The sequence below is a fragment of the Rhinoraja longicauda genome, chromosome 10, assembly GCF_053455715.1.
Source record: "Rhinoraja longicauda isolate Sanriku21f chromosome 10, sRhiLon1.1, whole genome shotgun sequence".
Lineage (NCBI taxonomy): Eukaryota > Metazoa > Chordata > Chondrichthyes > Rajiformes > Arhynchobatidae > Rhinoraja > Rhinoraja longicauda.
This window is the reverse complement of record NC_135962.1, coordinates 10,093,372-10,107,676: the sequence shown is the minus strand read 5'-3', so window position 1 is coordinate 10,107,676 and position 14,305 is coordinate 10,093,372. Positions and strand designations below refer to the sequence as shown.

The 14,305-nt window shown below is 45.1% G+C and overlaps 2 protein-coding genes across 4 annotated transcripts in view; one reads left to right on the top strand and one right to left on the bottom strand.

Annotated features, from left to right (window-relative positions):
• The first annotated feature begins 25 nt into the window (after nt 1-25).
• Nucleotides 26-11,665, top strand: lrrc57 (leucine rich repeat containing 57). 2 transcript variants are annotated; one of them, XM_078406189.1, is made up of 6 exons: nt 26-88; nt 1,479-1,672; nt 3,077-3,212; nt 5,421-5,689; nt 7,352-7,537; nt 8,078-11,665. In XM_078406189.1, the coding sequence occupies exons 2-6, from the start codon at nt 1,589-1,591 to the stop codon at nt 8,117-8,119; spliced, it is 717 nt and encodes a 238-aa protein (XP_078262315.1). In that variant the 5' UTR covers nt 26-88; nt 1,479-1,588; the 3' UTR covers nt 8,120-11,665. The 2 variants fall into 2 exon arrangements, with proteins under 2 accessions (XP_078262315.1, XP_078262314.1); XM_078406188.1 differs by having other exon boundaries at nt 59-191.
• The window catches only part of LOC144597195 (synaptosomal-associated protein 23-like), a 35,334-nt gene continuing 29,814 nt past the window's right edge, over nt 8,786-14,305 (bottom strand). For both annotated transcript variants that reach the window (XM_078406190.1, XM_078406191.1), the window contains exon 8: nt 8,786-9,860. In XM_078406190.1, the coding sequence (XP_078262316.1) occupies nt 9,795-9,860 (66 nt within the window). In that variant the 3' untranslated portion in view covers nt 8,786-9,794. The remainder of the gene's footprint in view (nt 9,861-14,305) is intronic.

Sequence of the window (14,305 nt, the reverse complement as noted above, 5' to 3'; positions counted from 1 at the left end):
ACAGCGCCCGCCGGACGTGTCGTCAGCGGGCTTCCGGACAGCGCTCGGGCCTTGGCCCTGGATACGCGAGGAGCGGCCGCGGGTGCAGGTAACGGCCGCCGGCCCGGGTAGTGGTGACCGCGGGCCCGGGTAGTGGTGACTGTGGGCCCAGGCCAGGCATTCGCTCGCCGCGGGGATGGCTCCGAGCACCGGTACTATCCACTTTCCAGCCGTCTTGCACCTGTTGTCCGTCTCCCGGGGGGAGGGAGACAAGCGCTGCCAGTAGTGGGATCTGGCCACACCTTCCCATCTCCTCCCCTTTCTGCTCTCCACAGAGACCGTTCCCTCCGTAACTCCCTGATCCACTCCTCCCTTCCCACCCAAACCACCCCATCCCCGGGCACTTTCCCCTGCAACCGCAGGAGATGCAACACCTGTCCCTTTACCTCCCCCCTCAACTCCATCCAAGGACCCAAACAGTCTTTCCAGGTGAGGCAGAGGTTCACCTGCACCTCCTCCAACCTCATCTATTGTATCAGCTGTTCCAGGTGTCAACTTCTTTACATCGGCGAGACCAAACGCAGGCTCGGCGATCGTTTCGCTCAACACCTTCGCTCAGTCCGCCTTAACCAACCTGATCTCCCAGTGGTATAAGAAAATAACTGCAGATGCTGGTACAAATCGATTTATTCACAAAATGCTGGAGTAACTCAGCAGGTCAGGCAGCATCTCGGGAGAGAAGGAATGGGTGACGTTTCGGGTCGAGACCCTTCTTCAGACTCCCAGTGGCTCAGCACTTCAACTCCCCCTAACACTCCCAGTCTGGCCTTTATGTCATGGGCCTCCTCCATTGTCATAGTGAGGCCCAACGCAAATTGGAGGAACAGCATCTCATATTTTGCTTGGGCAGCTTACACCCCAGCGGTATGAACATTGATTTCTCTAACTTCAGATAGTTCCTCTGTCCCTCTCTTTCCCTTCTCCCTTCCCAGTTCCCCCACTGTCTTCCTGTCTCCAACTACATCCTATCTTTGTCCGCCCCCTCCACTGACATCAGTTTGCAGAAGGGTCTCGACCCGAAATGTCTCACCCTCCTGAGACGCTGCCTGTCCCGCTGAGTTACTCCAGCATTTTGTGATACCTTTGATTTGTACCAGCATCTGCAGTTATTTTCCAACACCACCTGTACTCGTGATCGGTATTAGGTGTTACTACCAGGCTTGATGCATTGATCAAATATTAGGTTCGTTTGTATCCCTGGTTGATATAGTATTGGGTGTACCACGGTCCTGGCAATCAATTGATCCAGTACTAGATGGTTCTTTTGTACAGTTCTGGTAATCCATTGATCCAATAGAGGTCAAACATTGATACATTGACTGGTCTAGGTGTTGATGGGAGTTGGTGATCACCTGTGAATGGGGAATGAGGGGTATAGACCCAGTCAAGTGGTGGACATTGCATGAGTTCCTCGTTGATCAACTTTTGTCTTTCTTTAGATTTGATCTAGTGTGACTTAGTGTTGGACAGAGTTCTCACCTTAAGCAGACCTGGATGTGAATGGCAATCGAGAAAGTTATTTATTTCCTCGGATTGGAACGGTTTTACCATGGGGAACAGCGCGCTGAAAGCTCACCTGGAAACTGCACAGAAGACGGGCGTGTTCCAGCTTACAGGGAAAGGCCTGAATGAGGTGAGCAGCGTCAGAGTGGAGTGAGTTGCGTTGCAGCAGAGTTGACCCAGCCAGCAGGCTTTGATGACTTGTCCAAGTAGTGGGCACCTGCTGAACACTTCAGAGAGTCTGACCTTGTCTCCTCTTCCTTTGGTGTTTCACACAATGGTTACCAGAGTGAGCAGGAGCAGGGATCCTGTTCGATGATCTCCCTCACAAAGTGCCAGCTGCTCCGGCCCATCAAAGTGAAGCACAGCAGTTTGTTCCCGTTTCAGACGTTTAGTTCTGCTGCTGTGGCTCTGAAATGTACAAGTTTGTCAATGGTTCCTAACGATAAAATGAGCCTGATGTTACTAGTTACCTCAAAAACACAAGAAAACAGGAATAAGCCACTCGGCCCCTCAAGCCCGTCCTGTTATTCAATATAATTGACTGATCAATGCAGGCCTCCACCCCTTTTCTGTGCCATAACCTATTTATTTATCACACTTTAATTTCAAACATTTATCTCTCTTTGCCGTATCTATATATCTACTGATCTGGCTTCCGCCACCCTTGGAGGCAAGAAATGACAATGGTGATAGTGATACTAGTTATCAGAGTGTAGAACTACGAGAAGGGCATTTCACATGGCCTTGAACCAACCGTTCAGTGCATAACCTGTACCTGAACTTCATCTTGCAGTGGTTCTGCAATCCTTCATATACTTGCCAAGCCATCTTTAATTGACTTCCAGCCGCAACCTCTTTTAGTCACTAATTTGAGAAATGTAGGTGACAAGAATGAGATGCCTCGCAAGTACCCAATCTGGCATCCTGTAACTGCACTCCCATTATCTATACTCCCTATTTGTACGTAATGTGATATCCTGCGACTAGTCCCATTGACTGTACTCCCACTTGTATCCATTCTGTATCCACGAACTTGTCCAATGCCTTTTGAACAATTACAATGTTAAAAAGATATTTGGACAGGGTCCATGGACAAGAAAGGTTAAGAGGGATATGCGGCAAATGCAAGCAAATAGGGGTCTTGGTCAGTATGAACATGTCAGACCAAAGGGCCTATTTCCATGCATTGTGATTCTTGACAAGTTTAATTTGGCATTATGTTCAACACAGACGTTATCGGCCAAAATACCTGTTCCTGTGCTGTACTGTTCTATCTGATGTCCTGTGACTGTAATCCCATACTCTTCATCTGTGCTGGATCTGATATCCGGTGACTGAAATCCCATTCAGGCAGTTCTGCATTTGGGTTCCATTCCACTGAGATTCAAAAATTTGCTTCAATACTCTGCCCATTCTTCAGCAGGTGGGGAGGGGTGAAAGTTGGCATTTGGCCCAGAGACACTTGGGCAGTGCGTGATGTAAGATCGTCCTGGTAATCAACACAGATTTTTTTAATCTGTTTCTAAATGTTTAGTTCCCCATGGACCTGCAGAGACTGGCAGCGAATTTGAGAATGGTGGATCTTTCGGGAAACAAGATGGAGACCTTGCCTTCTGTCATTGGGCAGTTTTCAGTACTGAAGAGCCTGACTCTCAACAGCAATAGATTGGGTAAGACTGAGTAACCCAGCGCTGTGGTGTCCTGTTACTGTTGTCACTTCAGATCCAGCCCGAACACTTTCACCTCATCTATTTTCAAATGCAACATGAGCTCCCTCATTCTATTGCATTTTCTTACTCCCCTATCCTCCAGTTCTTTGTTTTTACTGCAATATTTTTCTACATTCCTTCTCTATTTTGGTTAGATTTTGTTTCAAATTCTTTATTTCCGTGCTGCTTTCGATATAACCAGCCCAATAGCAGTGTTCAGACACTTCTTAATAATATCTCTGGCTCTAGTCTTGTTTCAGTGAAGCTCCTACCTCTCCTGCAGGCTATTGCCCTGCAGAAGGGGAAATCATGCTTGACTAATCTTATGGAATTTTTTGAGGATGTAACTAGGAAAATGGATAAGGGAGAGCCAGTGGATGTGGTGTGCCTGGACTTTCAGAAAGCCTTTGATAAGGTCCCACATAGGAGATTAGTGGGCAAAATTAGAGCACATGGTATTGGGGGTAGGGTACTGACATGGATAGAAAATTGATTGGCAGACAGGAAACAAAGAATAGGGATTAACGGGTCCCTTTCAGAATGGCAGGCAGTGACTAGTGGGATACTGCAGGGCTTGGTGCTGGGACTGCAGCTATTTACAATATACATTAATGACTTGGATGAAGGGATTAAAAGTATCATTTGCAAATTTGCAGATGACACAAAGCTGGGTGGCAGTGTGAATGGTGAGGAGGATGCAGGGTGACTTGGACAGGTTGTGTGAGTGGGCAGATGCAGTTTAATGTGGATAAATGTGAGGTTATCCACTTTGGTGGTAAGAACAGGAAGGCAAATTATTTTCTGAATGGTGCCAAGTTAGGAAATGGGGAAGTACAAAGAGATCTGGGTGTCCTTGTTCATCAGTCACTGAAAGTAAGCATGCAGGTACAGCAGGCAGTGAAGAAAGCTAATGGCATGTTGGCCTTGATGTCAAGAGGAGTTGAGTATAGGAGCAAAGAAGTCCTGCAATTCTACAGGGCCCTAGTGAGACTGCACCTGGAGTACTGTGTGCAGTATTGGTCTCCAAATTTAAGGAAGGACATTCTTGCTATTGAGGGAGTGCAGCGTAGGTTCACTAGGTTAATTCCCGGAATGGTGGGACTATTGTAGGTTGAAAGACTGGAGCGACTGGGCTTGTATACACTGGAATTTAGAAGGATGGGAGGGGATCTTATCAAAACATATAAGATTATTAAGAGATTGGACACGCTAGAGGCAGGAAACATGTTCCCAATGTTGGGGGAGTCCAGAACCAGGGGCCACAGTTTAAGAATAAGGGGTAGGCCATTTAGAACGGAGATGAGGAAAAACTTTTTCACTCAGAGAGTTGTGAATCTGTGGAATTCTCTGCCTCAGAAGGCAGTGGAGGCCAATTCTCTGGATGTTTTCAATAGAGAGTTAGATAGAGCTCTTAATGATAGCGGAGTCAGGGGGTATGGGGAAAGGGCAGGAACAGGGTACTGATTGTGAATGATCAGCCATGATTACATTGAATTGCCGTGGTGACTCGAAGGGCCAAATGGCCTAATCTTGCACCTATTGTCTATTGTTGACTGATCCTAATCGCAGAAGTCATGCTGGTTCTTAACCTGCTTTAAAAAAACCTATATCCCATCTCCAAATCCCACATCCCCCACCTTTGTCCCCTTCCACACACATCCTTGGCATTTCACTCCTTTTCCCTCCTTATCTGTCATCCTTTTGTCTCCTTTTCACATCCAGCCTTTGTCTAACTCCACCCATTTGCGAATAAACTCCCCCTCACCTGTATACACACCTATCACTTGGCATGCCTTGTCCTGCCACCACCTCTTTTTTTTCATCTTTCTCCCCTTCCTCCACAGTCTGAAGAAGGGCCTGTCTCAAAATGTCACCAGTCCATTCCCTCCACGGATGACCTACTAAGTTCCTCCAGCATTGGTATTTAACTCAAATTTCCAGCAACTACAGTCACTGCGTGTCCAGCCCCCCTGTGCAAACTATCCAAGCCATTCCCTGCCACTACTGGTCCCAGAGTTCCAGAAAAATGAATCCTTCCCTCCTGCAACATCTCCAGCCTCAGTGACCAGCAATCAGATGTTGCCTCAGGACCTCGCTAATTCTCAATCTTGCTCACTGAACGTTTGCCTTTGTTGGCCTGAGATTTTACTCTGTTTCCCTTCCTGTCAGCTGTTCTTCCCGAGGATTTGGGCAAGCTGAAGAAACTGGAGAATCTTTACCTCAATGGTAACTCACTGAAAAATCTCCCTTCCAGCTTCGGGCAGCTGGCAGCCCTGAAGACCCTGAGTCTCTCTGGGAACCGGCTGAAGGAGTTTCCACTCCAGCTATGTCAACTCCGACACCTGGATGTGGTGGATCTGTCCAAGAACAAAATCCAACGTCTCCCAGATGAAGTGGAGCAGCTGCAGGCCATTGAGCTCAATGTCAACCAGAACCAGGTCAGTCTAGCCCTAGTACTGGAGGATGGGCAAGAAAGGTTGTCTGCGCTCTGAGCATTGGTTGTCCAGTGAGAGTCCTCTGCTTCAATCTTCATGGTGTACATTGAGTTGTTAGCATTAGTTATGCACAACAGGAGCAGCATACAGTAGTTCTGCTATAATGTGATTGGTGGAGTGGGCACAGTGGTGCAGCGGCAGAGATCCGGGTTCGATCCTGACTGTGGGTACTGTCTGTATGGAGTTTGTATGTTCTCCCTGTAACTGCGTGGGTGCTCCACCTATCCATTTTCCTCCACAGATGCTGTCTGGCCTGTTGGGTTCCTTCAATAGTGCTTTTTTGCTGTTTTCGTGTAACCTTTCCGCAGTTAACAGAGACCATTGTCTCTGAAGAACAATCTTGCAGTCACTACAGGTGGCCATTGACATTGGTAATCACTACCATTGCCATTTGTGCAACAATACTCTATTACATAATGTAACATGTACCCTTCAGTATTTTTAGCTTGTAGTAATTTTTAAAAACTCTTATGAATGCAAGTCTCTGGTCCCTAACCCCCCCCCTTTCCCCACTGACAGTTGTTTTTATGATGTGATTTTCTACATTGTGGGGTTTCTCAGATGCTATTTACACCATGGTCGGTATACCAGCTTTAGTTTTGAGCATCTCTAAGGGTACAGAGGAAGCCAGCATGGATCTGTAAAGACCAAATCACATCTACAAGTGTGTTTTTTTTTTTGTTTTAGCAGTTAATTATTGTTTGAAGTGAGGTCAACTGTTGAATATAGGTGAGGTATTATTAAAATAGCATTTTTGGAGGGGAGAGCAGGTTTATGGGAGAGTAATTAATAGGCGATGGTACAAAAAGTAATGGCATGCCTCCTTTGCCTTGCAAGGGATGGACTACTGCCCCAACTGGTCCCATTTGTTGCATTGGCACAATTTTGTTATAAAGATAGGATGCGTACACTAGATTAGTATTCTTTTGAAGTTGGGAGATCGGGTAATCCAATTGATATGGAGGAATTATTTCCTTTGAATGGGAGTTCAGAACAAGGGTGAAACAAAATTATTAATGGATGAAGCCACCAAAGCAAAATGTTGCAGATGCTGCAAACCTGTAACAAATAGACAATAGACAATAGGTGCAGGAGGAGGCCATTCGGCCCCTAGAGCCAGCACCGCCATTCAATGTGATCATGACTGATCATTCTCAATCAGTACCCCGTTCCTGCCTTCTCCCCATACCCCCTGACTCCGCTATCCTTAAGAGCTCTATCTAGCTCTCTCTTGAATGTATTCAGAGAACTGGCCTCCACTGCCTTCTGAGGCAGAGAATTCCACAGATTCACAACTCTGACTAAAAAAGTTTTTCCTCATCTCTGTTCTAAATGGCCTACCCCTTATTCTTAAACTGTGGCCCCTGGTTCTGGACTCCCCCAACATTGGGAACATGTTTCCTGCCTCTAACATGTCCAACCCCTTAATAATCTTATACGTTTCGATAAGATCCCCTCTCATCCTTCTAAATTCCAGTGTATACAAACCTAGTCGCTCCAGGATACTCGGGTCAGGCAACATCTATGGAAGAGGTCAATGATCCTGTGTCAATTCCAAAGGGCAAGCTGCAGGTTTGATGAATGCTTTGTGGTTTATACTTGCAGGTTTCTCAGATCTCGCCACACATCTCCCGTTGTCCGCGACTGAAGGTGTTGCGGTTGGAGGAGAACTGTTTGGAAATCTCCATGATCCCCACCAGCATCCTGGCTGATTCCCAGATCGCTCTGCTGGCTGTCGAGGGAAATCTTTTTGAAATCAGGAAACTGCAAGAGCTGGAGGGTTACGACAAGGTTGGTCAGGGTGACGGGGACAACGTTGTATTGGCCATGTGAAGCCGGGGGGGGGCTGCTTGAGGCCAGTGTTCCTGGTGGCTGCAAGAAATGGAGGCAGAGAGATGGGACCAGGAATTCACCAGTCACACTCTGCATTTGGAGAACTTGAAAACATCAGTGGGAATATTGTTTGCTCAGTTGATTTGTTTTGTACTAAGAATTGCTTACCCTAACCTCTCCGTGTACTTTCACATCCATTCTTCTAAAATACTCCCTAAATGCATTTCTATCCGAAGCATGTTTATCCCACTTTTTCCACTCACACATATTCCCATTATATCCCTTTCCTCTACCCTTCAATTTCACAACTGGTTTTTACTTTCTACCTCCTACCATTCACACAGCATTTCCCTCCAGTATCCCACCCCCATGAGCAGGGCACTGAACAAGCGTGGTGGTGTTGCATCAGGTCAGTAGCTGGGGAGTGCTGGACTGTCCTGAAGGGGCAGTTGTAGTACTGCTGCCATCTGATCCCTGATTGTTCTTTTCTCCTTTCAGTACACGGAACGTTTTACAGCAACAAAGAAGAAATTTGCATAATAAACATGGTGGTGAAAGAATCCTTCGTCTGTGGGTCAGCAGCCAGGCTATCCCAAGAATGGCTGGTTATACAGTGGTAGTAACTTGTTAGTCCATAAATGTGGATGTACCTCTGATGGACTAGAGGAGAAATGCACATTTCCTTGCCTGTTTGAAGCTGATAGTCGTATGCAGTACTAAATGCTTTAGTTTAAGCTGCTGTTAACCGAGGGCCTGTAGCTCTACTCACTCCAAAGAAGCTACTGCTGTTGCACATTTGATCTCTTCAACATTTTTGCACACTACATTGAGGGGTGGAGTCTTACCTGATTGTCCTTACTCTAACTGTTGGAGGTTAACCTCAGCAGAAATCTGGTAGTGGGTTGTAGCAGTTTCTATGCTGTCACAGCTATAATTACAACTATATTCACTGGTCTAAACTTTTGCCGATGACATAGGCCACTACTTGTGTTATTTAGAACAGCAGTTTGTATAGCACATCTTGCACATAAAACGTTCTGTTAATCATATATTTGGTTGTGATTTGATGTAATAAGGAAAGCAAGGTGGATTTTTTTTCCTGAACCAATCTAAACTCAATCCCCCACTTTGGGATAGGGACTTGACAATCCTTAACTATATTTCAATTACAATGACTGCATTGGAGAATAGATATATTTATTTAAAAAAAGAAATGAGACTGTTGAAGATGACAGATTTAAAGTTGTGATCACATTTCTCATTAAACATTATTTCCCAATGTACTCAGTTGGAAACAAATGATTAAATGTACAATATATATTTTACTTTCTGTACACACTTCATATATGTGTAATGAAACCGGAGGAAGATTCATGCAAAGGTCCCTGATAAAGACAAGCCTTGTGCAGAGAACTTTGCCCAAGGGGAAAGCCAGCTTCACCCAACCAACAGAGCATGTTTGGCCCTTGCCCCATCTAAGATGACAGGGCAGTAATTCTAAACCCAGTGATCAGAAGACTCAATGGGACAGAAAGGGAGAGGTAAAACAGCCACCATAAATCCAGGCCACTACACGGGCAAAGGGTCTGGACTATCCTTTAATGCTACGGGCAGAAGGGGTTTATACTGTGGAGAACAGTCCCTCATTATATTAAAAGACAACCAAGGGTTTGGTGTCACAGGAGCGAGGACATGAATTATGACGGGTGAATGGTGCGTAGGCAATGATCTCCTCAGCTTGGACTTCAGTTGTCTACACACAGGGAGTGTAAAATGACCACTGAACAAGGGGATCGAGAAAATAAGTAACAAGAGTAAATACCCAGGGCAGAGAAAGAGAGAGTAGTCAGAAACAATATATGTCACGTGTATTGGAGGTCTGAATCAGTATCCTGCCCAAGGTTCCCTTTCCAGCCAATTCTCCAACAGCACATCGGTGGTTGCTGGTTCTGGACAGGAACGAATAGCTGCAAGAAGCCACACTAACATTGCATGAATCAGTCACTTGTCTAGACAGGTTTCCAAGGGTGGCTCAAGTCCAACCTGCCCAGGTCATAAAAGCCCAAGTGCACTCAGCACATCTTACACTAATTCAGGGAGAGGGGTTGGTGGGAGAAACAGAGACACAGGAAGGCACAAGGCAGCACAGTGATTGGCGCAGAAATCAGACTTGAAGTTTAAGCTGTAATTCATAGGCAAGACTCTTGGCTCCTCGTTACTTGTTCATGAGTTTGTTTGCTCTCACGTTGGCATCATCAATCCGAGCTTTGTTAGTTTCCGCCTGTTGAGAACAAGAGAGTCAGTACCAGCTTACTGTACTCGATGACGCACACACACACAGCAAACCAATCTAACAGCACCTGATTGAACAAAGATAAAATTGGATGGGGCCAGTTTTTAAAACTCAGTTTGTAAATTCACAACAGCTGCAGTTTAGACCGCTCTGCCTTCTCATCTGATATGAATTGTTTGAGCAGGACTTTATACCAGCTACCAGAGGCACACTCCAGTTCTACCCCCATAATCTCACAAATGTTCCTCACCATATAGTCATTCCCTCTTAGAGGCCATGATTAAACCTCCTCCACATCACACACACTACATAAAAGCTTTTCCTCATGTCTCTCAATTCTCTTGCACTTTATTTTGAACCAGTAACCTCTAGTCTGACTCCAACAGTAGTCTCCATTTTGTCCAGTGTCATCATTAATACATTTCTCTGTAAGGAAACCAGTCCCACCTCTCCAATGCATCCTTGTAACTCTCAGGCTTGAGGCCATTCGGCCCTTCGAGCCAGCATCACCATTCATTGTGATCATGGCTGATCATCCCCCAATCAATAACCCGTGCCTGCCTTCTCCCCATATCCCTTGATTCCACTAGCCCCTAGAGCTCTATCTAACTCTTAAATCCATCCAGTGATTTGGCTTCCACTGCCCTCTGTGGCAGAGAATTCCACAAATTCACAACTCTGGGTGAAAAAGTTTTTTCTCACCTCAGTTTTAAATGGCCTCCCCTTAGTTCTGGACTCGCCCAACATTGGGAACATTTTTCCTGCATCGAGCTTGTCCAGTCCTTTTATAATTTTATATGTTTTTATAAGATCCCCCCTCATCCTTCTAAACTCCAGTGAATACAAGCCTAGTCTTTTCAATCTTTCCTCATATGTCAGTCCCGCCATCCCAGGGATCAATCTCGTGAACCTACGCTGCATTGCCTCAATTACAAGGATGTCCTTCCTCAAATTAGACCAAAACTGTACACAATACTCCAAATGTGGTCTTACCAGGGCCCTATACAACTGCAGAAGAACCTCTTTACTCCTATACTGAAATCCTCGTTATGAAGGCCAACATTCCATTAGCTTTCTTCACTGCCTGCTGCACCTGCACGCCAACTTTCAGTGACTGGTGTACAAGGACACCCAGGTCTCGCTGCACCTCCCCCTTACCTAGCCTAACTCCAGAGTTGATCCTGGCCCAGTGATTTATAAAGATCCGACAAAAATTGTTTACTTTTAATCTAATGAAATGTCTTACTAACTGCATGCTGTCATGCCACGATTAACTTATGTGCTCTGCTCCTTCATTTCTTTTTCAACAGTGTTCTTTGTTCCAAACAGACTCATTTTTCCTTCTGAAATCCAGTAACATATTTCTTCTCTGCACTAAACTTAATTTACATCCTGAGCAAAATGCAAACTGCCGTAGGAACTCAGCAGGTCAGGCAGCAAATATGGAGGAAAATGGGCAGACAGACCTTCAGGTCGGGGCCCTTCTTGGGAAGTATTCCAACCAGTTCAATGCTTGATCTGTGTCCTACCTTTCAACAACCTCAAGGTTTTGGAGGAACAATTTCAACGACCTCCGAGTGAAGTAGTGATTCCTCACTTAATTTTAAACAATTTAAGATTTGCTACTTTATCAAAACATTGATCACACCCATAGAGTACAGTGAGTGTGCAGTTCTGGTCCCTGCACTGCAGGAAGGATGTGATTACACTGGAGAGTGCAGAGATTCACCAGGGATGGAGCACTCAAATGTGAGGAGAGACTGCGTTTGTTTGCCCTGGAATGGGGGAGACTGGGAGGGGAGGAAGGGGGCGGGGGAGAACTAGAAAAATATATCAAAGTAGGAGGGGGAGAGATAGAGAAGATTTTCTCTGAGGATGGAGGTGTCCAAGACAAGAGAACATAGGTTTAACGTGAGAGGTAGGCGGCTTCGAGAGGATCAGAGGGAGAGTTTTTCTACCTAGAATGCAGTTGGAGATTGAGATTTGTTGCTTGATGAGGTGGGAGAGGCAAAGACTCTCTTGACATTGAACAGCATCTGGACAAAACCTGAACCACCAAATCTAATGTGGGTAAATGTGATTGGTGTAATGGGTATAATGGTCAGCAGGGACACGATGGGTTAAAGGGCCCATTTCTATACTGTACAACTCTAAGGAACAAATAATGCTGCAATGCTGAGAACTGTATTCTGCACTCTGTATCCTCTTTGCTCTTTTGTACAAGTTTGGCTTGACATGTGGTATTATCTAATTTGATTGTATTACATGCAAAGCATTTTACTGTACCTCGGTACATATGACAATAATAAACTTAAACGTAGTGATGTATAGATTGTAACACAGATCAACTTCTCAATTCTGTGGCATATTTACAATACAATACAATATATATTTATTGTCATTGTACAAGGATACAACGAGATTGGAAATGCGCCTCCCATACGATGCAATAATTTAATTAGCTAGTCAGTATTCATTTAAACAACAACAACCCAACGAGACAATCATAACAGTTTTAAGACAGAATAAAGTGCAAGTAGATCTGTGCCGGATCACTGTGCGATGTGACCATCCGGCTCAGCAGGACCGGTTCAAAGCAGCTATGGCTCTGGGGATGAAGCTGTTCCTGAGTCTGGAGGTAATACTTCCAGTTCCAATGATTAAATCCTCTGATCATCTCAAACAGATTACCCCTTATTGTAGAGTCCAGGGATGGTATGATGTATTGAATGAGTCTCGAGTTAGAGTTATTCAGCATTGAAAAAGGACCTTTGACAGACAACAGTTTGTTCAAGGCTTCTGGGCACCCAACGTCTGGAAACATGGCAAAGGATTTGGACAGTAGATTTACCAAAATAATTCACAGGAGTGAGGGATATGATTAGACTGGAAAAGCTGGAATGGTCTCTCAGGAACAGAGGGGCAGATGGCAAGAGATCCAAAAGAGATATTTTTAATCAAGTGGGTTTGGACTGGGTAAGTGAAAACTATTCCCACTGGCAGAGGGGCCAAGAACGAAGGGCCAAAGAACAAAAGTGAAAAGGGAATAGATAGGGCAAATGCACACAATCTTTTACCTAGGGTAGGGCTATTGAGAACTAGAGAGCATAGGTTTCATGTGAGAGGGCAAAGCTTTAATAGGAAGCCGAAGGATAACTCGGAGGGCAGTGGGTACATGGAATGAGCTGCCAGAGGAGTTATGAGGCAGGTACTAGAACAACATTTCAAAGAAACTTGGACAGATATGTGGATAGGAAAGGGTGAGAGGTAAATGGACCAAAGGCAGATGGGACTAGCTTGGATGGGGCATCTTGGGTGGCAAGGACGAGTTGGGCTGAAGGACCTGTGTCCGTGCTATAAGGTTCAATGACTATATGACAGTGAATATTTCATGTATGGAGAGCACTTTCAAGAGGAGTGGAAGCAAATTTAACTCTAGTTTGAGGCCAATGGCAGTCTGGTAAATTTCCCCTGCGTTTCCAGCATGACTGCATTTCTCATTCTTACTGAGATCCCTCACCCTTTACGGAGCACAAGAAACTAGTTCATTTTGGAGTAATTCGACTCTGTAGCAATCCAAATACTGTTACTCCAATTCCCATTGTTTAAAGAAGTCCTGTGTAAATTTCTGTTATTTCTGTGATCAAACAAATCTGGGAACTATTTGCTCTATTAAGTTAATCAAGTCTTTAAACCACGATGGTGCTTTTTGGGTGAGAAGGAATGCTTTCCAGCTTTCAGGGAGACAAGAGACATAGCACATTGAGCATAGCAAGACAAAGATGTCCGAAAACTGCCTATGCTCATGCCCTGAACCGTTGGGGAGAGCCCTTGGTATGAGAGGGAAGATACTAGCATGGATAGAAGGTTGACTGAATGGCAAAAGGCAAAGAATGGGAATAAAGGGGGCATTTTAGTCGGCTGCCAGTAACTAATGGTGTTCTGCAGGGGTCGGTGAATATACTCTTCATATTGTATATTAATGGTTTGGATGATAGAATTGATGGCTTTGTGGCCAAGTTTATGGATGATACAAAGGTAGGCAGAGAGGCAGGTAGTGTAATGGAAGCAGGGTATCTGCGAGAATGACCTGGACAGGTTGGGAGAGTGGGTAAAGTAGTGGCAGATGGAATACAGTGTAACAAAGTGTGCGGTCATGCACTCTGGTAGTAGGAATAAAGGTGTAGACTATTTTCTAAATGGGGAGAGGATTCAGAAATCAGAGGTGCAAAGGGACTTGGGATTGCTGGTGTAGGATTCCCAAAAGGTTAATTTGCAGGTTGAATCGGCAATGTTAGCATGCATTTTGAGAGAACTAGAATAGAAAAGCAGGGATGTAATGCTAAATGCTTAAGGTGCTGAACAGGCCGCATTTGGAGTATTGGGTGCAATTTTGGGCTCCGTATCTGAGGAAGGATGTGCTGGTGTAGGAG